General features: G+C 45.4%; 1 protein-coding gene across 2 annotated transcripts in view; it reads left to right on the forward strand.

Moving 5' to 3' along the window:
• The window catches only part of DNAH1 (dynein axonemal heavy chain 1), a 1,443,760-nt gene that overhangs the window by 1,274,793 nt on the left and 141,042 nt on the right, over nucleotides 1-27,925 (forward strand). For both annotated transcript variants that reach the window (XM_078661462.1, XM_078661463.1), the window contains 5 exons: nucleotides 3,911-4,081; nucleotides 16,326-16,505; nucleotides 16,615-16,791; nucleotides 17,084-17,254; nucleotides 17,761-17,891. In XM_078661462.1, coding sequence (XP_078517588.1) covers nucleotides 3,911-4,081; nucleotides 16,326-16,505; nucleotides 16,615-16,791; nucleotides 17,084-17,254; nucleotides 17,761-17,891 — 830 coding nt within the window. The remainder of the gene's footprint in view (nucleotides 1-3,910; nucleotides 4,082-16,325; nucleotides 16,506-16,614; nucleotides 16,792-17,083; nucleotides 17,255-17,760; nucleotides 17,892-27,925) is intronic.

Below are 27,925 nucleotides of genomic sequence, written 5' to 3' on the forward strand. Positions count from 1 at the left end.
AAAATTGCCCCATTGAGTAAAGTTAAGCGTAAGATTAGATCGGCCCCTTGGTTTACTGATCAATTAAAAACCATGAAATCTCTATGCAGAACCGCTGGAAAAAAATGGCGGAAGAGCAAGATGAGGCCGACCAGGAAAAATATAAATTATTGCATTCCAGCTATATGCATGATATAAAAGTGACAAAGAGAGTATTTCTTACTGAACGGATAAATAAAGTGGAAAATTCATCTAAAGAACTTAGTCAAATCCTAAAAGAATTTACTATCTCTAGAAGTATGTCGGAAATACCTAATTCTCAAGAATGGACCAATGCTCTCTCAAAATTTTTTGAGGATAAAATAACACCCATTCATCACTCTTTTCCTCCCAATCGAAATATAGGGCAGTAAATCTGACACCTGACCCACCACATGTAATGTATGAGCGAATTTTTAAAATTCGATTACGACACAACCTTTTTAATTGGTCTGAAAATAAAGTCTGGATCACCTTCTGATCAGATTTCCCCCAAAATATTTTCTATTCTTGCCCCTGCGCTAGTAGAACATCTGACTAGTGTTTTTAATAAATCGTTTTTAGACGCAGACTTCCCCAGACTTCCCCAACATATGGAAAGCGGCAAAAACTAGACCAATTTTAAAAAAGCCCACAGCCGACCCCAACATCTTGTTAAATTATCGACCCATTCCATTACTTCCGTATTTTGGAAAAATGCTGGAATCCCTCGCCAACACACAGCTTGTGAGTCATCTTGAAAACAATGGACTCCTAGACCCGTCACAGTCTGGTTTAGGGCATCCCACAGTACGGAAACAGCGTTGGTCGAGGTTGTTGATAATATCAGACTGGCGTTAGATAATCACCAATCAACTATCCTCGTCCTGCTCGACCTGTCTGCGGCCTTTGACACCATCTCCCATCGCATCCTAATACAACGACTGTGGGAGATTGATGTCAGAGAAAAATCGCCTTAAAAAGTTTTCCAACTATCTATCTGATTGGACAACTGCTGTTCAGATTGACAAAAATACGGCAGAAAAAAAATCTGTTAGAATGGGCGTGCCACAGGGCTCGATCTTGAGCCCTTCGCTTTTTAATGTCTATATGACACCACTGGCTAAAGTTATTAGGGCCTACGGCTTTGACGTTTTGTCCTATGCCGATGATACCCAGATCCTAATCACATTGGGCCCAGATTTAAATGAAACAAAACAATGTTTCAAAAACTGCTTGATCCATGTTGAGTCATGGATGAATGCTAACCATTTGCAGTTAAATGGTAGCAAATCAGAAATTCTGGTTTTTGGCAAAGCAGCAGAACATTGGACTCATGATTGGTGGCCAATTAAATTAGGCAGTTGTCCAACGCCCAAGGAGTCAGCCCGAAATTTGGGTTTTTACATGGATAATAAATTGTCCATGGAAAACCAAATGAATCATATTGTGGGCTCCTGCTTTGGGCTCCTGCTTTGGGCTCATGCGCAGTTTTAGGAAGATTTTTAGGTGGATCCCTGTTGAGGCCAGGAAACCACCAGTACAGGGTCTAATCATAAATAGAATGGACTATGGGAATGGTCTTTTACTTTCTATAAACGAACATTACCTGAACAGACTCCAGGTTCTTCAGAAGACTGCGGCGCGGTTGGTTCTTGGCCTCCCGCGACGATCTTCATCTACCCTCTGTTTAAAAAGTCTTCACTGGCTTCCGGTAAAGAAGTGAATTCTTTTTAAAATGTTATGCTTGGTGCACAAACATATGTATAAAAGTTGTCCCAGATACTGGTCCAAGAAACTGAGATGGTACAAGCCCCAAAAAGAACTCAGATCCAGTAACGAGTTCCTGCTGGCACCCTTAAGAATACAAACTTCCAGAAATGGCGGTCGTGCATTTTCTTTTCTTGCCCCCGCCTCCTGGAACAAAATGCCCCTTGGTCTCCACATTATCCCTGAACACAGCCTCTTTTGAAAAAAGCTGAAGACCTGGCTTTTCCCTAATTAAGCCATTCCACCCTTTTATTTCCTATGTTAGAGCCGTCTGCTAGCGCCATGAGACTCCTCAGATGTGATTTGTTCATGATACAAATGTCCCTGATTTGATTTGATTTGATGGGCAGTTCTATGTTTGTATATAGGATTCATGTGCCTATGACTGTTCCTGCGGACTTGTGATATACGGTTGATTTATGTAAAGTGCTAGAATGGTCTCGGTCGTCCTTGAGCACGTTATACACCTTAACTTTCTTATGAGATGGCTGTATAGGAAGTGAAAACCCATTAAGGGCCCTGAAACCCATTAAGGGCCCTGCTTTATAAAAAATGTATATCAAATCACAAAGCGTATGTTGCATTTGGTGATAACCATGTGGTAAGCACAAATTAATTACTTACCTAAATTCTCCATCCCTGAGCACCTCGTTGCATCTGGCTCTTAGGAGATGCACTGTTTCTGTACACTTTGAAAATATACATGCTTATGGTTACATTGTGACATTTTTGGAATCAGTAATGAAAGCCAGAAAATATACTGCTGAGCAAGGGTTCAAGGGGATAGAGAGTGCTTGTGCCAGCTCCCCCTTTGACAGATCTCCTGTCCAGCTTGCCTGCAGTCAGCTACCTTCTGCTGCCTGTCTACCTACTGCCCTCTCTTTTACCTCTTTTGCTCGTTTTTCTGCCCTCTGTTTTGCCATCTTTTGCTCTGTTTTGCCTTTTTGCTCATTCTTCTGCCCTCTGTTTTGCCTTTTCTGATCCTTTTTCTGCCCTCTTTTCTGTCCTATTAGGGTCTGTTTTAATTTTCGTCCCATTTGTCTGCCCTCTGATTTGCCTTTCTGCTCATTTTTCTTCCCTCCATTTTGCCTTTTCTGCTTTTTTTTCCGAGTCCTGTTTCGCTTTTCTGCTCGTTTGTCTGTCCTCTGTTTCGTGCATCCTCTGCTCGTTTCTTGCTCTGTTTTCCCTTTTTCTGCCCTCTGTTTTGCCTTTTCTGCTTGTTTTTTGCCTTCTGTTTTGCCTTTTCTTCCCTCTGTCTAGCCTTTCCTGCTTGTTTTTTTTGCCCTCTTTTTTGTTTGTTCATCTTGCTCATTTTTCTACCCTCTGTTTTGACTTTTTCTGGTTATTTCTTCCCTCTTCCCACCGTCTTCTTAAGACCTGTCCTAGGGCTAGCTGGCATAATGGTGACCTCGCACCTCAGCGCCCAGATACCCCAAGAGTTGACTGTGCCACACTCTACAAATGCTGATTGATTGATTGAGAGTACTGCAAAATTAATCTGGGGTAACATTAGTGGATTCTGCTTTCACTATTGACTTCATAGACTATTTGAAATAGTGAAGCTTGGTGGAACAGAGATGTAGAGAATGAAGAACTTCAGGTAAATGAATTACAATGATGAGTTATAGATTCAAAGAGTTAGCATGTGCAAGAAGACAATATTTGTTCATATACATGTAATCCTCTTGTGATCTTCAATAACTTATCACATATCTGTTCAACCTTTTCTCTACTTTGGAGGGACAGAAAGCATTCATCTTAGTTTGATCTGAATGTCTGATCTGGAACTATAAATTGCATTAATCATTTTAGTGTTAACACAGTTATATCACAGAGCTTGTTAATTAAGTTAGAAGAGGCTCCAGTCTTACATTAAGGACAAATGGGCTTTAAATACATATATGAGTTTATGGATCTAAGACGCTACAGATATGAATGTATAAATCGCATGACATCATAGAAACATACATATGATGGCTGCTGACCAAGCTGAAGTTTTGGAACTATACATTAAAATTACATTGGTTCATTTTTAGAGAGACATTATCAACTGTGCATGAACTATTAAAGAGAACTAAGATTTTTAATGACACTTTTTATTGTCTCATGCTGGTCTCTTCTATACCTATATCTCCATGTCCAGGTGCATAGGGATTTTCGCCTCTGGCTCACCAGTTTACCTAGCAACCGCTTTCCAGTAGCCATTCTTCAAAACAGTTCGAAGATGACCATTGAGCCCCCGCGGGGAGTGAAGGCCAACCTACTGAAGACGTACCTGAGCCTGAGTGATGATTTTATAAACTCCTGCTCCAAGGTGAGATCACCGGGGCCTAATTTTCATCTTGCAGGTGGAGAAGGATTATCATATCTGACCATTTTGATGAAGAACATATTCCATCCCAGTGTCCTTTGTAATGTATACAAGTTCAGCTAGACCAATTAACTATTATGGCAGGTGGGAAAAATAGTTGATCGGTGGCTTCTTTTGTCGACTGAAAACATTTTACTGGGTTTTCAATGCAATGAGCAACAGTCATTAGATAATAGATGACAAGGGCAAGGGCACATTGTTGCAAAGTCATCCTGTGCCCTGGGCACCCCCCTTTTCTTCTGACTACTACTGTTGGTAACTGACTCTGACTGTCCCTGGGCTCTGCCTAACCAGGCCAAGGACCAGTGCTAGGCTGAAAACACTTAGAAAACCGTGGCGACACCTACACATACTAGGGTACACTATGCATTAGGGTACTCCTATATTTGGAATGACCTTTCCTATAAGGCCATAGTACATAATAGGGCAGGGGGATTAGAACTACCTTTAAGTCCCTAGTATATAATAGGGCATGGCAGTTTAAAGACCACCAGCCCTTTCTGCACTAGCATTTGTGCACTGCTGAGGGTCTGAGGTCATTTTAAAGCAGCTTTTAAATGAAAAGTGTGCCCAAACTCGACTTTGGTGTTAGGGGCACTTAGGTGTCCCATGGGTGGGAGGTCAGGTACTTGTAAGGAGAACCCTTATAAAAGGAGTTTTATATGCCCGGGGCATAGAGAAATAGCAAATTTCACTTCCCTAATTGTAGTAAAGTGCTTCCCAAAATCGATTTTTGCACTGTTAATGGGAGAATCTACATTATTATTGTATATTCAGAACCCCTAAAGTCTCCCCTAAGTGTCCCAGGGGTAGGGGGTCAGGTAGCTATAAGCACGGTCCTTAAAAGAGAAGTTTTATTGGCCCTGGTATTGCGGCAATTGGACTTTTCATTTTTCCCATTGTAGGCCCCCAGCTACATAGGTTAACATTGCATTAGTTTATGAATTCGTTTTGCAAGGGACAACTGAAAAATATAATTCAAGAAGAATGGTATTGATAAATCCAACACTGTGCTGTTGTTGAATTTATCCTAAAATGTGCAGAAAATAAGTTAAATGACTTTCTTGTCTGTGAGCCAAAATGTAACCTTCCATTGGTATGGCCTGAGTAAGTGGATTAGCCAGGCTGCTTTTATGAAGCGATTAGTGGCACACAGGGAGAAAAGGATATTTTTGTAAGAGGACCCTGCTCCACAGGAATGCCAGAGCAGGGGGGAGGGGTCATAAAACAACAGCTTCAAAGGTAGAAAAAGACAGCCAGGCCCATCTAATCCCCCTTCCACTCTGAACTCAGCCAGATAGCTTAACGAAGGAATTTGCGGATGTGGGAGGGAGGGGAGCTATTGAAATGATCCATCCCAGAAGTTGGTTTAGCTAGATCTTGCCTCTGTGCTGAGACTTTAGCCATATTGAATTTTGGAAAAATAGTGATTTCCTGGAGACTACTGTGCCACACTTTGAAGGAAAGGTTTATGCTCTGGGGTGTTGCCCTGCACCTTATTGGAAAGGAGTGTCCTCCTGCTTGACCCCAGAGAACACAAGAGAAAAAAAATAAGGGTCTATACTGGAAGTTTGATTTATACCAACCAGGCCCTGCACTCTGACTGACTGCGCTTGCTGCATAAGTGGAACTACAGCCCTGTGGACCTAACTTGTATCAAGAGGAATAAAGAGTGGACTCCCTGCAAGCTACAGGTTAATAGAGCTCACCTGGACCATCACCTCCAAGAATCCCCAGCCTGGAGTGCGTTCAGTGGATTTGTAAAGGTTTTGTCCAAGTGGACTGTTGACACTGGAGTCCCAATGTCAGGGTTCCTGCAACTGCTAAGTTCTCCTATCACAATATACCGTCATGACTCATATTATTCTTCCCAACACCTATGGATAAACAAACGTCTTGTACCCTGACTTTTGACCATATTACATGCTGTTGGTAACAGCTAGCTGCAGCTGGTGTTCCCCGATTTGTTTAAAAAGACTTCTAGCTTTTACAAATGATTTACCATGCTGCATATGCAAGGTCAGGTTCCGGTGCCACAGAAACATCCAGAAAATCCACCAGAATAGGCAACCGGCACAGATGACCTCAACGTGAACCTTCTGGAAGACAGCCCTCATCAAATTAAACCCCTGCACCTGTTCCTTGCTATAAGCAATTATAATTCAACCTTTGTGAACATTATAAAACACCTTCCAGTGTTTTTGTTAAACTAGTACATATTGTTGGTAGGGCTCTGACCAGAGAGGACTTGGGTGAAGCTAACCCTGTCCAAATGTGCAAGTGGGTTTGATGCTGAAATCATACTCACTACACTTTTGAGACCTTTGATAAAGGGGCCTCTACAAACAATCTAAATGAAAACAAAACAACAACATACCTAAAGATTGGTTGCAATTTGAAAAGCTTTTGTGAGGGGATACCTTAAGAGATGGTGTTAATACTAGACTAAGGCCTTATTAATTTTTTGGTTTATAGGTACCATATCTACTGATACCATTCATCAGACTGGTGTGAATGCCTGCTGCTGTGTCAATGTTGAGTAGACGAGCCACAGCATCTTTGATTCTATACGCTGTCTCCATCCCAACCTCCTTCCCCCTGGGATTTGCCCCCAGAGCAGTGTTTTCTCCTGTAAATTGATGGCAAGCCTCAGGAGGATTTAGTAATTAGTGTCACCGCCCCATTGGAATCATCTGTGATTCAGGAAGGTGGCTTATGACATCCAAACTTTCAAGGACCATCTTGGAGATTCCAGACCCTTGGATTGTGTTTTATATTGAGACCTCAAAAGGAACTTCAGGAACAAATTCCAGAAGTTTGGGGCAACTTTGGAAAAAATCCCCATAAGTGGACCGACTCAAACCTGGCTAGCCAAGGCGGCGGCCCTCAACCATGAGCCAACCTGCCCTCCAGGTTTGTTCTGCTGGAGAGCTCCGGAGTTGCGATTTCCAGAGTTTGACCGGTAGCTTGTCGAAAGCCAAGCCGGCGAACCCTCACCGAACCCAGCCTGGTGAGGAGCATCGATGGACCCCGGGAGAAAAAGCTCAGTAAAAGTTTCTACGTTCAAAGGTAACAGACTTTACCGGCCCCAACTGCGAGAGTCAAACCACCCAGCTTCAACCGCGAGCTGGCCTGGTTTCCTGGTTCGTCCCGCTGGAAAGCTCCAGAGGTACGACTTCCATAATTTGACTGGGAGCTTGTCGAAAGGCAAGCCAGCAAACTCTCACCGAACCTGGATTGGTGGAGAGCATCGAGGGACCCTGGCAGAAAAAGCGCCAGGAAAGTTTCTAAGTCAGAAGGCAAAAAACTGTGACCCAGGCTGACTTCAAGGGGTAGCTGCTCAGGGCTCCATCGTGGTCAGCCTGAAACTTAGACTTTGTTCTGGTCTAGCGCGACCAGTGTCTCACTAGGCGCTATAGCTTTCTATGTGCTAGGTGGTGCAAAATCTTTGAAAATTCATATCTCTGGTTTCCTACATTGGATTTTTTTCGTTGTGGCATCATCTTAAAGATAAACATATTTCCTATGTTTATAAATTGTTGTTGGATTTTTATTGTATGTTGTGTCTTAATTATTTTTGAATTGGTGTTTATAAATGCTTTACATACCTGTCTCTGAAGTTAAGCGTGCTGGCTCATAGCCAAGCTACCAAGGGCTGAGCATGGGAATACTTTTCTGAGACCTGTTTTGAGGTCTCCATTGTATTAGTGTCCTTATTGCCAGTGATATATTCATATTTACCACTGCTAATAATTCACTTTCCAATACACTTCCTCTGTTTTATGAAACACAAATTATTAACTCCAGCGATATGTAACTCTCAGTGGCAACAGCAAAATATTAAAGGAGAGCATTAGCCATTTAGACATCCAATGAAGATGTGGGATCATCACCACTTCACAGACAAGAATAAGGCATCATTCTAAGTCTAAATAAGGGAAGAGGAAGCTTGGGAGAAGGTGGAAGTGAGTGAGTGAGGGGAAATCAAGATGAGGTGAACCATGTGAAGAAGGACTCAGCTTAATGTCACTTCCAGTAAAACTGTTGATCAGCAGTCCATAAAGATGTCCAAAAGGGAGCCACCTTTCTGCTGTTCCCTGATCTAACAGGGTTTTGTCAGAGAGACGGACCCCCGTCTACTAAATTTACTTACATCATACCCCTCATTAGCAGAAGAAGAAGCTCAATTTCCAACATCTGCTAATGGTCTTCAACATAGTGCTCATCAATATGACAAATAGTAACTCCTTTTGATTATAAGGAGATTGCCAGACCTCTGAACCTGATCAAAATAACTTGTAGAGAGATACTGTGTTCAGTGTCAAATATGTGTTTTACTGTTGCATGAACCAATATTCAGAACGACTTCATAAAAGGGCAAATGTGTCCTGGAAGTTGACAATTTTTGTATTGAAGCTCTTACACTGCACTGCGTAGTGTGATGTAAATAGCTAACACAAATGTAATTTCTAATGGGTACATAAAGCTTTATGCAAAGGGTAGTAGTTAGCCTAAGCTACTGTAGTAGACAAAGAGCTATCAAATCTGCTTTCTACCTACCAACGGCATACACATCACACAAATGGGAGATGGGAGACAATCCCATTTTAATTCAAGCTTCAGACATTCTTTGTATTATCTAATCTTTTAGAAACTTTTTATGCTTGAAGTCCACTGTTGGTGAAGCATATCATGACCCCATGTATATCAGGTGAGAATTTGCCTGACTTTTTCTGATGGAGTTTTCAATTGATTTCTGCAACTACAGGAGTTAGTCTCTTCTTTATAAGCCATTTTTGTCACAAAGCATAGGCAGAGCAGTATGAATGCCATCTTTTAACATACTACCATGGACCAGATTAATTAATTAAACAAAGTCAATCGTCAAGACTCTGAGCAGGGATGGTCATCCTTTAAAAATGCTGTTGAACGGTCTCAGTGAAAATATTGCTTCTAAAAAAAATGCCTGTTTTGGTTGTTGTTCAATCCAATTAACTATTATTGTCACGACTGCTAGTTCCTCGGGTTTGGAATGATGCTCAAATGGGGTCCACCTCCTGACGTCCCTGCACTCTGACTAGCTATAAGCATACAGAGCACAAAAGCAGTCAAGCGAGGGATAGGTAAGGGTAGGAGCAGCACTGGAAGGGACACCTGTAACAAAAGAAGGCACACATTACATACAATCATCTTTCTATCCTCCTGTACTGTCCCACTGATATTAAACAGTACCTGGTAATTATTCAGGAGATGACACCTTCCCTCATATGAGATACTTCTCTCATGAAACACGGTTGACCTATGATTGAAAAACAACAACCGGTTTAATCTTGGGGAATCATACCTTCGACACAGTATTCGCTAAGTCACCCAGAGACCATACATACCAAACTCTCTCACAAAGATCCTTTATAAATTCAGGTCCTTTGGCGTCTCATTTTCCGAGGTGAATCAGGACTTCCACCACGAGGCTCCCAAAACAAATGTAAATCATAACCTGTGGCCTGGCATCACTACCTTAATGTCTCGTGGATGAGAAACAGCCCGCTAGTCTTTGAAACTCTACCCGTCCAAGAAGAAAAACAAAAACAGCCTTACCGGCAGTCGAAGGAGTATGAATAATGACTCACTGTTTCTCCGAATATGATCAAAGCAAAATCCGGGTGTTTGATTGGGAAGACAAAACTTAGGAGGGGGCAGTCCGGCGTCTCCCAGTTAACAGTTCCCCAAAGTTACACACCCAGGCACCATTACCTGATGCGGCCAGGAGGGGGCAAATCCAGCGTCTCCCAGTTCTATCTCAGGTAACTAAAATTCAATATATACAGGCTCTAATGGCGTCTTCACTCAGCCGAGTGAAAACCCAGGCTTTTCCAGTGAGGGCGCAGAGGGGGCAAATCCAGCGTCTCCCAACACCTCACACCAGAACCCAGAACTATCTACACAAGTCAAGGGCGTTCATGCTCCGCCGAGCATGCACGCGAAAACTCCACTGCGCAGCCGCGAAGTCGGAACAGGCAACGAGGATTAGAACAGAGGAATCCGAAAAGTAGCTACGTGGGAAACAGGGCGTCCGCTGACCTGCAGACAACTCCAAGGGCAAAATCACGTGCAAGGACCTCTGTCTCTCGCATTTCTAAATGCCATCCTGGTCCTCCCTCTAACGCTAGGCATTATGGGAGATGTAGTCTTCCCTATTATATGATATTCGGCAGGCACGTCCGTCAGGCCCTGACAGTACGCCCCCCTCCCCAGTGCCTCCTAGCACCAGGCTTACCCGGGTTAAGGTCGTAAAACAATCGGAACATCCGTGGGGCATGAACCCCTCGCACTCTGTTCCCAGGAATCATCCTCAGGCTGGTATCCTTTCCAGGAGATAAGGAACCACCGCTTTCCTTGACGATACCTGGAGTCCAGAATGCGACGAACCTCATATTCTATCTGACCATCCTTCAGAATAGGCGGAACGGCTTTGCACCGCGCCGAACCAGCGGGTTTCGGCTGCCTGCAGAGGAACACAGGATGTATCCACATAGAAGCAGGCAGCTTGAGTTTGTACGCCTCCGGATTGACTTTCGGAGTATGACATAGGGACCAATGTAGCGTGGATGGAATATACTACGGTAGCGGAAACGGATGTTCTTCGTCGACAGCCAGACTTTGTCGCCCACACTATACTGAGGACCATCCTGTCGATGTTTATCGGCCCACTTCTTGTAGGAAGTCTTTGCCTGGACCAGCGTTTTTTGAATATGCCTGTGTGCCGTCAGAAGAGCCTTCACGTGTGCAGCTACCGTGGGATGATTGTGCACTTCTCCTGGTACTGTCAAGGGCAGAGTGTTCGCATGAAAACTGATGTTGGCCTTGAACGATGTTTCTCCTATCGAACTGTGCCAGGCATTGTTGTAGGACAGTTCTGCAAGCCATAACAGGGAGACCCAGGATTGATTTTCTTCCTCAGAATAACACCTCAGGTATTTTTTGAGCGTTTGGTTAAGCCGCTCGGTCTGCCCGTTGGTTTGTGGATGGAAGCTGGTGGATAAGGCATCTTCCACCCGGAGGGCTTTGCACCACATGTGCCAAAATCTTGCCACAAACTGCGGACCTCGGTCCGTGACGATTACCCGTGGTATACCATGGATCCTCACCACATGAGTTACAAACAACTGGGCAGTTTGGCTGGCCGGAGGCAAATTTTTGCAAGGGACAAAATGTCCCATTTTTGTTAAACTGTCAACCACCACCATGATGGCGTTGCACCCTAAATCTGTTGGGAGACCGACTATGAAGTCCACACTGATCGTGTGCCATGGACAGGATGAAGAGGGTAATGGCAAAAGTTTTCCTCGACTTTTGGATTGGTCGCCTTTCGCACGGGCACAGGTGTCACATTGATTGATCCAGCTTTCTACATCTCTCGACATGTTTTCCCACCAGAGATGGCGCCTTACTAGATGCAGCGTTTTCTTGTTTCCGGGATGCCCTCCAAGCACATTGTTATGGCACCAATTGAACGCCTTCAAACGAAGGCGGTGTGTGGGCAAATACAACTTCCCCTCATGCAGAGGTATTCCATGTTTGATAACTCGGAGTCTGTTCTTTTCTGCCCATGCTTGCCACTGAGCTTGACTCCGATCACTATGGACTTGCTCTATGAATTGTTCTGCAGTAACCGAGCACACTACTCTCTCAGGGGCTATGATGGCTTGTTGCATCTCTTGTTGTGGTACAGAGTCTTCCCCTTGCCGAGAGAGGGAATCTGCCTTCCTGTTTTCAGACCCTGGACGGAAGGTAACTATGAAATTGTACTCCGCAAAAAACAACATCCACCTCATTTGTCGGTGTGAAAGGTGGCGTGCGTTCTTCATGAACTGCAGGTTCCTATGATCAGAATACACAGTTATCGGATGTTGCGTTCCCCACAGATAATGCCTCCACTCCTGGAATGCCCTTTTGATGGCCAACAGCTCTTTCTCGGATATTGTATAGTTGGTTTTGGCAGGGTTTAGTTTCTTAGACAGAAAGGCAACAGGATGCAGTTGTCTCGTTTCCTTGTCTCTCCGTGATAAGACGGCCCCCACCGCTGAATCTGATGTATCCGCCTCCACCACAAAACGGAGGTCCAATTGAGGGTGTCTCAAAATCGGGGCAGTGACAAACGCCTTTTTCAGATGCTCAAAAGCTTCCATGGCCTCGGGATTCCACCAGAAAGGTACCCCCTTCCTCAGCAGTTTGGTAATTGGGGAGGCCAACAGGGAGAACTGAGAGATGAATCTCCTATAATAGTTAGAGAAACCAAGGAAACATTGCACATCTTTCACACATTTAGGCACCGGCCATGATCGAACAGCCTTTATCTTTCTTACAGCCATACGGAAACCCCCAGGAGTTAGGATAACCCCTAAAAATGTCACCATAGCTACGCTAAATTAGCATTTGCTGAGTTTACAATAGAGGCTGTTCTCCAGCAATCTTTTCAGGATCAGGATGACATGGCTGACGTGCTGAGCTCTGGATACCGAATAGACCAGGATGTCATCGATGTATACTATGACAAATTGGTCTATGTACTCCTTCAGCACGTCATTGAGGAAATATTGGAATGCCGCCGGGGCGTTACAGAATCCGAACGGCATAACCAAGTATTCGAAACGGCCGTACTGGGTTTTGAACGCCGACTTCCACTCATCCCCCTCGCGAATCTTAACCAAGTGATAGGCGCCACGGAGGTCCAACCGTGTATAGATATTGGCCTCCCTCACTTGGTCCAACAAGACGGGGATGAGTGGTAGTGGGTAGCGGTTCCTAATTGTTTGTTTGTTTAGCTGGCGGTAGTCAATGCAAGTGCGCAGCTCGCCATTGGCTTTCGCCGTAAAAAACAGAGGCGAGGTTGCTGGAGACCTGGATGGCCGAATAAACCAATTGCACTAAAGTTTGCCTAATACTCCTGTAAGTATTTTGTTTCAGGCTCTGATAAGGCATACACCCTACAGGATGGGACTATTGCTCCTTCAATCAGATCTATATGGCAGTCGTACTCATGATGTGGTGGGAGCACCTCTGCCCTGATTTCGCTGAACACCTCTCTATAGTCTTCATAGACCTTTGGCAGTATCGTTTCTTTTTCGGCTGCCGTAGCTATGTGCAGGATCTGAGCTAATGCTAGCGTGTGTGATGGAGGTTTAATCATGCATGTGTTCTGACACTCATCGGAAAGGAAGCTAACAGATTTAAGCCTCCAATCAATAGAGGGGTTGTGCAGTCCTAACCATGGTATCCCCAGAATGATCTAGTATTGGGGGGCTTCAATTATGTTTAACACTATGTTTTCCACATGATCAACCGGGCTGCCTTTTAGAATTAACGCCACCTCTTCAGTCCGTTCTGTTATGGGACCGGATTTTAATGGGGTACCGTCTACGACCAGCACTGTCTCCGGGGTGGAATTGGGAACACGCCCCAATCCCAAACGCCGCACCAATCCCTCGTCAGTGAAGTTTCCGGTAGCCCCGGAATCTATCATACTCCACACTGAATGTTGTTGTTTCTTAGATTGCAATAATGTGGGGAGTATGATTTGAGTAGCTACGTGTTTAACTTCGGTGGATGCTAAGGACGTCAGCCTCCATTCTTTATCCTCCAATCCCTTTCTGGGTGCCCCTGCTTCTTCGGTTTCGCTATGGTCTACTGTGGTAAGCGCTACTTTCTTTCCCAAATAGAAGGTTTTTGGTCTCTTTGGCTTTAGGGTACACTCCTTCATATAGTGCCCTTTCTTGCCAGAGTACATACAGAGCCCCTGTGTTCGGCGACTCTCTCTTTCTGCCCTGGACAACGGGGACCTGATAGCGCCTACATCCATTGGTTCTGGAGCGCTATCTCTCGCTACTGGGGAAGGATGAGACATTTGTCCCATGCCTCCCGAGGTTCTGTCATACCTCCTACTGTCTCCTCCCCTCTCCGCTAACCAATGGTCTAGACGCAAGGTGAGGTTTATCAAATCTACACAGGTGGTAGGTTGGGGGTCGATCTGAGCCAACACGTCTTTTATGTTGTCAGACAGTCCTTGATAATACAGTGCCATTCTTTTTTCTTCCGGCCAGGCGGTTTCTGCAATCAGCCGGTTAAAAGTGGTCATGTACGTGACCAGGTCTTTCTTTCCTTGACGGAGCTCTAGGAGCTCCCGGTCTGCACTGAGGGTGGTGGCCCTTCAGTCGAACACCCGCTCAAATTCCTTTCGGAAGGCGGACCAATCAGAAAGTATGGGATCATCGTTCCTGACTAAAGGGACCGCCCAGTTGGCCGCATCCCCTGACAAATAAGAGATGGCAAATGCCACTCGGGATAGGTTAGTGGGGAACGAGGCAGGCCCGCAAGAAAAATGTAGGGTGATCTGCGTTAGAAAAGCCTGTATTTTCTGAGGATCACCGGAATACCTCTCCGGACTAGCTAAGGGTATAGGGGGAGGGACCGTCACCTATATTTGACGAGCTCCCACGGACGCATCAAACGGATTACAGAGCACAAAAGCAGTCAAGCGAGGGATAGGTAAGTGTAGGAGCAGCAGTGGAAGGGACACCTGTAACAAAAAAAGGCACACATTAATACATACAATCTTCTTTCTACCCTCCTGTACTGTCCCACTGATATTAAACAGTACCTGGTAATTATTCAGGAGATGACCCCTTCCCTCAACTGAGATACTTCTCTCATGAAACACGGTTGACCTATGATTTAAAAACAACAACCGGTTTAATCTTGGGGAATCATACCTTCGACACAGTATTCGCTAAGTCACCCAGAGACCATACATACCAAACTCTCTCACAAAGATCCTTTATAAATTCAGGTCCTTTGGCGTCTCATTTTCCGAGGTGAATCAGGACTTCCACCACGAGGCTTCCAAAACAAATGTAAATCATAACCTGTGGCCTGGCATCACTACCTTAATGTCTCGTGGATGAGAAACAGCCCCGCTAGTCTTTGAAACTCTACCCGTCCAATAAGAAAACCAAAAACAGCCTTACCGGCAGTCGAAGGAGTATGAATAATGACTCACTGTTTCTCCGAATATGATCAAAGCAAAATCCGGGTGTTTGATTGGCAAGACAAAACTTAGGAGGGGGCAATCCGGCATCTCCCAGTTAACAGTTCCCCAAAGTTACACACCCAGGCACCATTACCTGATGCGGCCAGGAGGGGGCAAATCCAGCGTCTCCCAGTTCTATCTCAGGTAACTAAAATTCAATATATACAGGCTCTAATGGCGCCTTCACTCAGCCGAGTGAAAACCCAGGCTTTTTCAGTGAGGGCGCAGAGGGGGCAAATCCAACTTCTCCCAACACCTCACACCAGAACCCACGGCAAAACTATCTACACAAGTCAAGGGCGTTCATGCTCCGCCTAGCATGCACGCGAAAACTCCACTCCGCAGCCGCGAAGTCAGAACAGGCAACGAGGATTAGAACAGAGGAATCCGAAAAGTAGCTATGCGGGAAACAGGGCGTCCGCTGACCTGCAGACAACTCCAAGGACAAAATCACGTGCGAGGACCTCGGTCTCTCGCATTGCTAAATGCCTTCCTGGTCCTCCCCATAACTCTAGGCATTATGGGAGATGTAGTCTTCCCCATTATATGATATTCGGCAGGCACGTCTGTCAGGCCCTGACAGTTATGACTTATTGCACATGAAATTATGCTCATCTGCAAAATTCCCTCACTTAAATGTGCCTCCATCTCATGTGCTATGAATGTATTAGATTTGGATTCATGATGCCATCTCAAGCGCCAGTTCTGTAGGCATATAAATCTAATATTTACTTTATGTACAGACCCAATGCAGATAGAAATATATCACAAGATAAGGTCATGGGTTTCTGCTTTGATTGATGACAGTGCAGAGATTTTGTGCAGAAATATTGTCCTACGTTATGTAACTTGGCTATTGAGTCCCTCTAAATATTCTCATTAACTTGCCCGCGCTGAATGACTGACCATTCAGAAAATGTACAAGAGACGCTTCATGGTGAGTGTAACACAAATTCCATATCACAAAAAGCTGGGTCCGTTTTTTGGGAATAAATGTGTTCTTTACCCCAGGATATAAGACCAATTAGAAATCTCAAGGGTTAATGGTTCCACCAATATGAGTCCCAGCCTCACTCACACTGATGTTTCTTGGTCTTTCAGGTTCTTGAATTCAAATCCCTGCTCCTATCTCTCTGCCTTTTCCACGGGAACACTCTGGAGCGAAGGAAGTTTGGTCCCCTGGGCTTCAACATACCCTACGAGTTCACCGATGGAGACTTACGCATCTGCATTAGCCAGTTGAAGATGTTTCTAGATGAGTATGCAGACATACCCTACAAGGTACGAGGTGACATATGAACCACTTTTAGCTGGTTGGGAATACATAACAAGAAAGGATGGACTAAGAAATGCCTTTAAGTGAGGTTCTTTTCTTTTTCCCTTCTGTTAGGTTTTGAAATACACAGCTGGGGAGATTAACTACGGAGGGCGTGTGACTGATGACTGGGACCGGCGTTGTATTCTAAACATTCTAGCAGATTTCTATCAACCTGATGTCCTTAACGAGGATTTTGTATACTCTGAGTCTGGCATCTACAAGCAGATCAACACTTCTTATGATCTAAATGTAAACCGATTCTTCTAGTTTTACAACCTTACCTTTCCTCTCATCCTTCTTCCATTCCCTGTTGCCCATTCCCCACCCTGCCAACCCCACCTTCAACAACATCTCTTTGCCTGAAACCTGTCCACATGCCATCCTGATGTTCTCTCCCTTGTTTTCTTCTTGTCTGACATACGATTCTTCCCTCTCTGTTACATGTTTACTTTCTCACTGTTATTTTATTACCACTTCTTTCTCTCTTTATATGATTTATCAACATGTCTTCTCACTGTTTCTTCTATTATTTCTTTTACAGGGTTACCTACTATACATAAAAAGTCTGCCAATCAATGATATGCCTGAGATTTTTGGCCTCCATGATAATGCCAACATCACATTTGCCCAGAATGAGACCTTTGCGCTACTCAATTCCATCATTCAACTCCAGCCTAAGACTTCCGCTACTGGAGGCAGAGGGAGAGAGGAGGTATGTCCCGGGGACTGCACTTTGCAACCACAGGGCTAGAGCTTTTACAGCGTAGAAAAGTCCATCTGCATTTCTGTTCTAGATTTTGCCTGCACATGCTCAATCAAAGAAAGTGTCTCAAAAAGAAGTGCATTATGCTTTAATACCAATTGGTGCAGTGGATTGCTTGTAGAAGAAGAGCCTCCTACGAACCTTTGTTTCAGTGCTAATTCGTAAAAAGTGTTCTGCAAATGGACGTTATTTAATTAAGATGTTCTTCCAATATTCTTCAGCTAACATTTTGGGGGTTGACTTGGCAAGTCTAGTATATTGTCCAAATACAGTTTCCTCCATGTACCGTCTATGAAACAAAAATGAAGGACCCTCAATGGGAATAATCAACAAAAGTGTACATAGATGGGTGTGATAAAAGATTGCATATGGCAGAGTGTACTATCTTGTGTTTTTGAAACTCATTTTTGTGTAGAATTCTCACTTATTTGTTCTGTTTTTACACTGTCTTTCAGATGGTCGAAGAGATCTCTGTGAATATCCTGGCCAAGACTCCACAACCTATTGATGTACGAGACGTAATGACAAAGTATCCGGTCATGTATGAAGAATCTATGAACACAGTGTTGATACAGGAAGTCATTAGGTAAAGTATTGCATTTACATTCTATCAAATCTACATGTGACAACTTCCTCTTACTTTCTACATGTTAACTGTGCATGTGGTCTAAATTCAGCTTAATCCTTCTTCCAAATATTATGCTTCTTCTCCTGAAGCGTAATACTATTCACACTTTAGGCAAGTATGATCTTTCTGGCATAGATACCCCCACTTTTTACCTGATCTCAGTGTATTTTGCCTGTAGTTCACTGGGATCCTCCTAACCAGGACCCTAGTGGCAGTGCTCTCTCCTCTGAATTTGATGCTAAGTACTTTGTACACCCCACTATTGGCATACAGAGGTACCACTGTAAGTCCCTAGTATATGGTACTGAGGTACCCAGGGCATTGGTACACCAGGGGTCTCCCATGGGCTGCAGTATGTATTGTGCCACCAATGGGTGTCCATACAAACTGTGTCTGCAGAACTGGTATCACAGTTTGCGGGAAATGGTGCTTGCATCTTTCACTTTAGAAATAAGGTTTTCCTTATATCCCGGTCACTACTCTTTAAACCTAAAGGTCACCCCTAACGTAGATTCTTTATTCCAAGGGCAGGGTGCATGGTTCTAAGTGTGTGGGTACCTGTGCATGAGCTGCGGTAACCCTACAAACCCCAGACTCCATTAGCTGGGCTTTGTAAGTGCGGGTCAGCCATTTTAAGGTATGTAGTCGACACTGGCAAGTCGAGATATCTAACTATATAATGACTGCTCCAAACCTGGTCTTGTTTGGTATCAAAACATGTCAGAATCATCCACCTACACCGATTCCAGTGTTAGTTGCATGATATCATGTACTGGGGGCTCCTTAGGGGACTCCCCAATACCTACCTGTGTAGCCTTACAGGGTCTGCCTGCCAGCTGGAACCGCTGCCCGCCTTAGACACTGTTCTCCCCCTGATAATGGGCCTAACTCAGGCAGGGGAAGCTGAACAAAGGATTTCCTGCGAAGAAGAGGTGTGACTACCTCTCCTTTAGACTTAGGGAGAGTGGGGCTCTTCTGAGCTCCACCAGACTAAATTGAAGGGCACATTTGGTGCTCTCCTTGCATAAACTAGTTTTGCCCAGTTCAGGAGTTCTTGGCTTCCGCTCTGGCACAAAACTACACAAAGGACAGGGGAGTGTCCACGCCCCTGTCCAGCTCCTCCCTATGGAGGTGCCCAGATCCAGATGGCCACTTGATTCTGCTATGTGGAATCTTGGCCCCTGGGAGCATCTGACGTCCTTCCCCCTTTTTGGGTTACTTAAGGATTTACCTGAGGGTGAGTCCTTAGATTTGTCTGGACAACATCTTCAAGAACTGACTTCCTGTCTTCTTAAGATTGTCTAAAGGCTCTTCTGCTGAATGGACACTGGAACTCTGCTGCTTCTTTGAACCAGGACCAAAGACAAGACTACTCTTTGCTTCCAGGCTTTTCACGTTTCTGCAACTCTGTGACTGTGCATCCTCTGAGTCAGCAAGGACTCTCTATGCATCCAAGAAAGAAGGAATCTCCCTTGGAGTGAAGGAGGAACTTTCCTGCATCCGCAGGCACCTCAACGTTGATGACTGGTCTACTGATCCTGCTGTACCACGGACACCACCTGGCTCTGCAACACAGGTGGTGATTTGTTGGCTCCCATAGGCTTACCTGCAATTTGGGAGACTGTAATACTTCTCCAGCTAACTTGAATCACATCCCTGCGCAGTGCATCTGTTTGTCGTTGCCAAGGCTTGGTGACTCTCCTGCCTGAAGATCTTTAACCTCCAAGAAGCCCCAGCCTCCAGCATCACACAGCTCCAAGAATGACTTCCTGCCTGCATCCTCTGCATCGTGGGCCTTCATCTCCTGTGTGCTACTTAGGCTTCTCTACGTCTCCCTATGCCTGCTGCCAGAGGGTCCTCAAGTAGGCTCCAATTATTCCTGTTGGCTCTCCTGCATGCTGAGGGCCGGCCCTGACTTACTCTTACTACGTTAGTCCCACAAATCTTGCTGGTCTGCAACCAAGTATCTTTTGCTTCTGCCCGACTGTTGCCATTGCCAAGGTTTGATGGTGATCCTGCAGGCCACTGACCCTCCTACCTTCTTCAACCGTCGTGGGGCAGTTTGTGGATGTATCCTGTGCTCCTGCATCAGCGCATGAGTTCCACAGCTACTTCAGAAACACTGTTGTGCTACAGCAAGTACCTTCAACAACGGGTGGCATTGTGCTCCTGCTCCTCCTGGTCACCTCGGGTGGTTTGGACTCTGTCCCCTCTGCTTTCAGGTGCTTCTCGTCCAGAATCCATGCTTGGATTCCACCGTCCTGGTGCACAAGTCTCTATAGCTGCCGGACATCCAAGATCCTTCATTGGCTTCAACAGGTAGTTCGTTACCACGTCACCCCTATGTCCACAGGCTCCCTGATGCAGGTATCCTGGATTCCTGGGTATGCACGGGTTGGTTGGCTCTCAAACCTTCAATGATCCAATTGGTGTCTTCCAGGGTCCTTTGGGAAGGGTCCTGAAACGAGGAAACATCAACCACAAGTTACCCAAGGCCATCCTTTTGACGTTTGACCTGGTGTAGGAGATAAACAAAGTTAGTTATCAGTGTTGTGTATATAAATACTACCGTTTTTTATAAACACCGGTGCGATTCTTTTTTGTGTGAAAGCTTGCTTACTGACCATGTGGTAAATGTACCCACTTTACACCGTCTTGAATAAGCCTTAGCTACTCTTCACAGCTACCCCTTGAGAGCTTTGGTTATCAGTGGCCTAAACAGGATCACTAAGGGTTGCCTGGACTAAGTGCACAGTGCACCATAGGTGGACACTATATACTCAGCCAGCTTCCTACACAGGTTCCATAATCTCAACCTTGTACCTCTTCTTTACCATGCATTACTTTCCAGGCCTAACCACTTTTTGCCCCTCAAACCTAGTCAAATTCTGCTCCCAAAGCTCAGATGTATCCTGCATCCAAACACATTTACATCCTGGCCACCCTATATCACATAGAAGTATTCTGACCAAATTCTGCTTTCTTTTTGTCAATAGATTTGGTGCAGGGCTGGTGCAGATTGGACCAACCCTTTTACCATGCACCTCAGATGGACCTTTTCTTTGCCTCCGGAGAGGTGAAGGGAATTTGCATTTAATCAATCAATTTCAATTAACCGTGTAACCCATTTGACTACACAATAAGGACTAGGAATTAGTGAATATAGTTAAGAAGGTGTATTACAGCTTAACAGTCAAGTTAAGATAAACAAATCTTAGCACCAAGCTGTAAAGGTCCAAAATAACAGCCGGGAAACCCAACCTCCTAAAGAAGTTTAGGCGTACCAGTATAAGGCAAACAAGTAGTTCAGTTACAGCAACACAAAAGATCAGCAACAGGATTTGATGAACAGAGAAGAGTTTCTTGTTCTCTCTTCTATACATGAGAAAAATCTAAAATCATCTAAGATATAGTCCAAACTAAGAAGATGGTTAAATAGTCCAACGGGTTCTCACAAATGAGTTAAATGCAGAAAAATAGGAAAATGAGGACGAGTACGGGAAGGTGTCAGTATTTCAGCAGCTTAGTCAAGTCTTCCTTGAGTCAGGGAAATGAGTGTTTAGCCTAAGCCACACTTAATAAAGAATTAAAGGGATACCACAGAGGTTTAAACCTCTCAAAGTCTAAAGCAAGCTGTCCTAGACAGTGGGAACAACAGTTATTTCCACCAGAATTTCCAGAGCAACACCCCTCTGTTTACATCATCAAGGGCTTTGTTGTCCTTTTCATTCTCACGTAATCTGCTACATTCACAAAATGTCTCCGGCCGAACATGGGAACTACATCATCCTTGGTCACCTAAGACACTTTGCAACCAGTGCTTAATTTAAACCGTTGGTTTCCGGTGCTTAGCACCGGCACCTAATCATCAAAACTGGTGTTTTTCATGAGCACCAGTTAAGGACACATTCATATATGGGGAGATTAAGGGATTTGCCAAGAATCACAGGATGTTGAGCCGTTGCAGAGACTAGAACCTAGTTCCCCAGCTCCAAAATCGGCCACTCTGACAGTAACATCACATCCTCTCCCCACTTTCATGGTTAGTAGTTTGTTCTGTTTTAGACGGCACTAACAGGAGAAATGGGCTAGTGCCAGCTGCCTCCTGATGAGAGCACTGGTGCTTAATTTATTTCAAATTAACCACTGGTTGCAACTGTGCTGAATAGAACCTTTCCATAAATGTTCTGGCTCACCATGTTCCTTATCAGGATCTCTGTATCACTAGTACAGTATTAACTCTATTCTCAAACTAACAAACCATGTGAATGTACATCCATGGAAAAATCCATGCAAGCAAAACATAGAAAACAGTATTCTATGCAGAAGAAATATAGGCATAGTCAAGACAATTTTAAAGTACTAAATCCAATGGTATACATTTAATATGCAGGTGCACTTTCAAACATAAATTAATAAAACTGTCTGTACGTTATACTCATAATACAGGTGGCATACAGTAACATCTTTATAACATGTCTATAAGTATGACTAAGAACTACATTTAAATGAAATATATGGAACATTAGTGCACACATTACATTTCTAAAGTAACTATATTTTCATAGTATGAGGATGATTTCTATTCAATCATCTGAACAATAAATGTTGTTTAATGAATCAAGGTACACAGTGTTTATGAATTCCCTACTTCTGCAGTGAATGTACTTGAATAATCATGTTAAGTACAAAACCTTACATGAATATCATTAGGGCACACAGAAAACAAGTACTAAGCGCATGTTTACCTTACGCATCTGGGACGTGTAAGGGTGGAGCCAAAATTACGCTGCCCCAGATTCTTGGGGACGAGGACAAGCCTCCTCGTCCCCATGGCATTACTCATGTACGAAAATAATAGCTGTTTATTTTAAACTTTTTAAACAAAAATGCATGTATGAAAATAATATCTGTTTATTTTAAACTTTTTAAACAAAAATGCTATTGGCATATAAGCAAATGTATTCAAAGCACTGTGCAGTTATCAACACAACTAGTATTGTCAGATGTCTTCAGACCATATATATTGTGATAGGTATATATATATAGGGATTCAAACACAGGCTTCCCTAGTGAAATGTGGAAAGAGAAATTGGGAGAAGCCTCATAAATTGTATTAGGTTTTGTATGGTGAGATTTTATTAAATATATTTTGGCCAGGCTGTCTGCAAAATTGAAGAGAGGCACTGAGGGTATGAACTTAAAACTGAAAGCAGGTATATACATGTAGTAAGATTCTCAATATTATTAGACTCATAATCCAGTCATTGATGATATCTTGTAAAAGAGGTAATGACTTGGGTAAGTGAACAAGCTTGACAACAAACAGCTTGAACACTAATATTTGCCATCAGAAAGAGATATGTAAATTAGCTTCTGATAGATACATCTGCCAGTGGATTCTTCACCTTGTGAATATCCCCCTGCGTCAGCAGCATTCGGAAATTCTTTTTGTAGCTTCGCGCCGACGTGGAACGACATCACAGAGGCACGGCATCGTGCGCGACTCCGCTGACGTCACCGACACCATATTAGGCCCACGCCGGCGTGATGACATCAGTTCCCTTTTTTCCGCATCGTCGACGCTAACGGTTTTTCTGAGATCGTACAGTAGCTTTATAGTAACTTTGTTACTCTGTGTTATTTTCACTGTATCTTTGTATTCTATCGAGATGGCTTTGAAGAAGACTGGTTTTAAGGCTTGCGGAGAATGTGGCAAGACTATGTCTATGACTGACCTGCATGAATGCTGCGTCTGGTGCCTGAGCTCCGACCATGATGTCGATGATTGCCCATCTTGCAAGAAGATGGCTCCTAAGGCCCTTCGGGAGAGGGAGACGAAGCTCCTTGTGGCGGAGCTGAAGAATAAAAAAGATAAGAAGGCTTCGAAGTCTCGGCGGTCGAGATCGAGGTCTCGATCGAGGTCGCGTTCGGACTCGTCTTCAGCCCATGTTCAAGGTCCTCGAGGAAGAAGCATAAGAAGAGGAGCCATGAGTCACGTTATCACTCTGGGAAGGACTCGAGTTCGAGGCCGAAGTCGCAAGTGAGGCTTCTTCATAAGGAAGTGGAGGCTTCGGCGTCGGAGGTGCAGGACTCTGATGGTGAGGCTTCGTGTGCGAATTCGCCAGGATCTCCGAAGCAGCAGGCGAACCCTTTTCCGGATCAATCTAATCCTTCTGGTCAGGAGGATGAAGGTGAGGTGGAGGAGGTTGGTGATGTCGAGGTTCCGGTGCCTGCGGGTTCGTCGACCCCGGTACCGCAACCCGAGGAGGAGATCGAAGTCGTGACGACTCCGCAACCTGGGGGCCCGTATCCAGCCTTTCCGGCTCCAGGTCAGGATCCATCCCAGTTCCTGAATGCTATGTTTGCGGTTTACTCCAGGGCAATGTACCCCTCTGGAGCACCTGTTGGTCCCACGGGTCCTATGGAATACAACTTGGGTGTTCCCCAGGCTTATGCTCCTGCGCCCTTCACGCCTTTCATGCCGGCTCTAGCACTGCAGTGGCATTTTCCGGCGACGCCGAAGCCTTTGACTCCGACTCCTTTGACGCCGATTCCATCGACGCTGGTGCCCACGTCTTCGTTGCAGGGTCCTGTTGGACCTCGGGTGAAAATTTCTCGCACGACTTCGGGTTCGACGCTGGCTCCGACCCCGGCGGATTCGGTTCCGGATCCGTCTGCTTCGTTTCTGAAAATGAGGTCACGGCGTGAAGCCCAGAGACTACTGGAGGAAGAACAGTATCAGTATGCTGACGTGGAGGAATGAGAGTTACAGGATTCTGATGATCTTTTTGATGACCTAAGAGAAGGCAATGGACTTGAACTTTCACCTGAGTGGGATTTGGCTTCTGTGTCTGATGTGCCTTCCAAAGATGTGGTGCCATATCACGTTGTGATTAAAAAGGCGGCAGGCTTGTTGAACATTACTTTGCCCACTGCTGAGTACAAATCTAATATTCTGACTGAAGTCCTTCACTCACCTTCTTCAGTTATTGAGCCGATGTTGCCATTTAATGATGCGTTAGCTGAACCCATCTATGAAGTTTGGAAGAAGCCATTGACAGGGTTGCACCTTGTGACCCAGACTTTTTATCAACTCACCCTCTGCCTGAGAGCCTGGTTGTGCAGGCTGCCTGTTCTAAGAGGTCAGCGGGTGCATTTCCGCAGATTCCTTGGGAGAAAGAATCCAGGAAACAAGATCAGGCTTCTCCTCAGCTAGTATGGCCTTAAAGTCTAACAACGCTACTTGTCTGATGGGGCGGTACATCCATGCCTTAATGGATTCCGTGAAGCAGTTGGTGCCGAAAATTCCTGAGGTGGATAGGAAAGACTTTCAGGAAGTGATCTCAGACACTCAAGCTGCTGCGAGGCAAGTGATTCAGAGTCGGCTGGACACGGCTGATTCGGTGGCGAGAGTCATGGGCTCTTCGGTGGCCACTAGGATAGCTGCATGGCTAAAATCATCGGAGTTCTCTGCTGATGTTCAGTCTGCGCTTATGGACTTGCCTTTTGATGGTTCAGGATTGTTTGGCAAGAAGGCTGACGCTGCCTTAGAACGTTTCAAGGACAGCAGGGCCACGGTGAAATCTTTGGGTCTTCAGACCAGGGGTACTACAGGAAGACGCTTCAGAGGATTTGGCAGGTCTTCCTTTCGTTCCTATAAAACAACGCAGCAGCAGCCACAACAACAGCAAAACACGCTGTATAAGTCATGCAGGGGAAGGCAACAAGCTCGTCCTAGAGGTCGTCAAGCCTCCTCCTCCTCCTCCTCTTCCCCTTCCCAGCCCCCTACCACCGCAGCAAAGCAGCCCTAGATCCGCCATTCCGTATCACGTGGGCCCAGTGGGGGGTCGGCTTACCCATTTTCTACGAGATTGGGAATTGATAACATCAGATCTTTGGGTTCTCAATCTCGTGGAGAATGAGTATGCTCTTCCCATTCGGGAGTTCCCCCCAATTACCCTCCTTGCCAGGGTTATTGTTTGGAGGACCATCTGCTGCTTTTGCAGGAAGAAGTCCTGGCTCTGTTCAGAAAGGGTGCGATAGAGGTGGTTCCAGAGCAGGAGAGGGGTCAGGGATGCTACTCCCGGTATTTTCTGATCCCCAAGAAGGATGGCAGGCTCCGTCCAATCCTGGATCTCAGAATCTTGAACTTTTATCTGAAGCAGGAGAAGTTCAAGATGCTCACTCTTGCTCAGGTTCTTCAAGCGCTGCTGGAAGAAGACTGGATGGTGTCGATCGACTTGCAGGATGCGTATTTTCATATCCCAATCCTGAAGTCGCACAGAAAGTATCTTCGTTTCACGGTTGGATCGCAGCACTACCAGTATGCGGTCCTTCCGTTTAGACTTACTACTGCGCCTCGAGTCTTCACCAAGGTGATGGCTGTGGTGGCAGCACATCTCAGAAGGTTGGGGATACCTGTATTCCCGTATCTGGACGATTGGCTGATCAAAGCAGGGTCTCCAGAGATAGTGCTCCATCATCTGCCAGAGACAACTCAGTTGTTGCACAGGTTGGGTTTTTCGATAAATGTACCCAAATCTCACCTGGTCCCCTCCCAGCGCAACCTGTTCATAGGTGCAGTACTGGATACTACTGTATGTCGGGCATTCCCTCCACCTCAAAGGATTCGCGACATACAGGAAATGATTCCTTTATTTTTCAATGGAGCGGTCGTTCCAGTCCTGAAGGTCCTTCGCCTGCTCGGTCTGATGGCTTCTTGCATTCTGTTGGTTGACCATGCACGCTGGCACTTGAGGGCACTCTAGTGGCGCCTCCGCAGGCAGTGGTATCAGCACAACGGAGATCTCAGGGAGTCAGTGAGGATCTCGAGAGAAACTGCAGCGGATCTGTCTTGGTGGAGCGTGGAAGGCAATCTGTCTCAAGGAAAGCCTTTTCAGTTTCCTCCATCGGTGGCCACAGTGATAACGGATGCATCCACTCTAGGGTGGGGTGCTCATCTGGGGGACCTGGAGATCAAAGGTCTTTGGACTCCGGAGGAAAGGTTGCTTCACATCAACCTTTTGGAATTGCGGGCGATACGTCTGGCGCTCAAGGCCTTTCTCCCTTCCCTTCGCTGTCGGTCAGTTCAGGTCCTGACGGACAACACGACCGCGATGTGGTATGTCAACAAGCAGGGAGGAGTGGGGTCGCAGTGTCTCTGCAGAGAGGCTCTGCGTCTCTGGTCCTGGGTTCAGGACCATCAGATTTGTCTGATGGCAAATCATCTCGCCGGAGTTCTGAACGTTCGTGCAGACACTCTCAGTCGGCAGTTCTCCGCCGATCACGAGTGGAGGCTTCATCCAGAGGTAGTTCGTCACGTCTTTCAGACGTGGAGGACTCCTCGGGTGGACCTGTTCGCCACTAGCGACAATGCTCACTGCCCGTCATTCTGCAGCCTCCAGTTTCCGATGCAGGGAGCCTTGGGGGACGCGTTTCAGTTGAGTTGGGACTCGCAACTCCTTTACGCGTTTCCTCCCATACCTTTGATTCCTCCGGTTCTGAGGAAGATTCGCCAAGACCGGGCCCAAGTCATATTGATCGCCCCGGATTGGCCAAGAAGGGTGTGGTACACAGATCTTCTCCACCCCTCCTCGTGCCCACCGCTCCGTCTCCCTCACAGGGCAGATCTCCTCTCCCAGATGGAGGGGCAGGTTCTACACCCCCACCTCCAGACCTTACACCTTCATGCCTGGAGATTGAGCGGGGCAACCTGATTTCTTTTTCTCTCCCGCACGATGTGGTGGATGTCATCTTGTCAGCCAGGCGTGATTCCACTAAGTCCATCTATTCTTATAGATGGTCTAAATGTGTTGCTTGGTGCGGGGAGAAGTCCGTTGACCCTTTAAGGGCTTGTTTGTCCAATATACTACAATTTGCTCTTTCATTGGCCCAGCAGGGTTTTGCTGTGGCAACTATCAAAGGTTATTTGTCGGCCTTGTCGGCTTTCCTTTGTTTGCCAGACCAGCCCTCTTTGTTTAAGTCTCCTA

The sequence above is a fragment of the Lissotriton helveticus genome, chromosome 9, assembly GCF_964261635.1.
Source record: "Lissotriton helveticus chromosome 9, aLisHel1.1, whole genome shotgun sequence".
Lineage (NCBI taxonomy): Eukaryota > Metazoa > Chordata > Amphibia > Caudata > Salamandridae > Lissotriton > Lissotriton helveticus.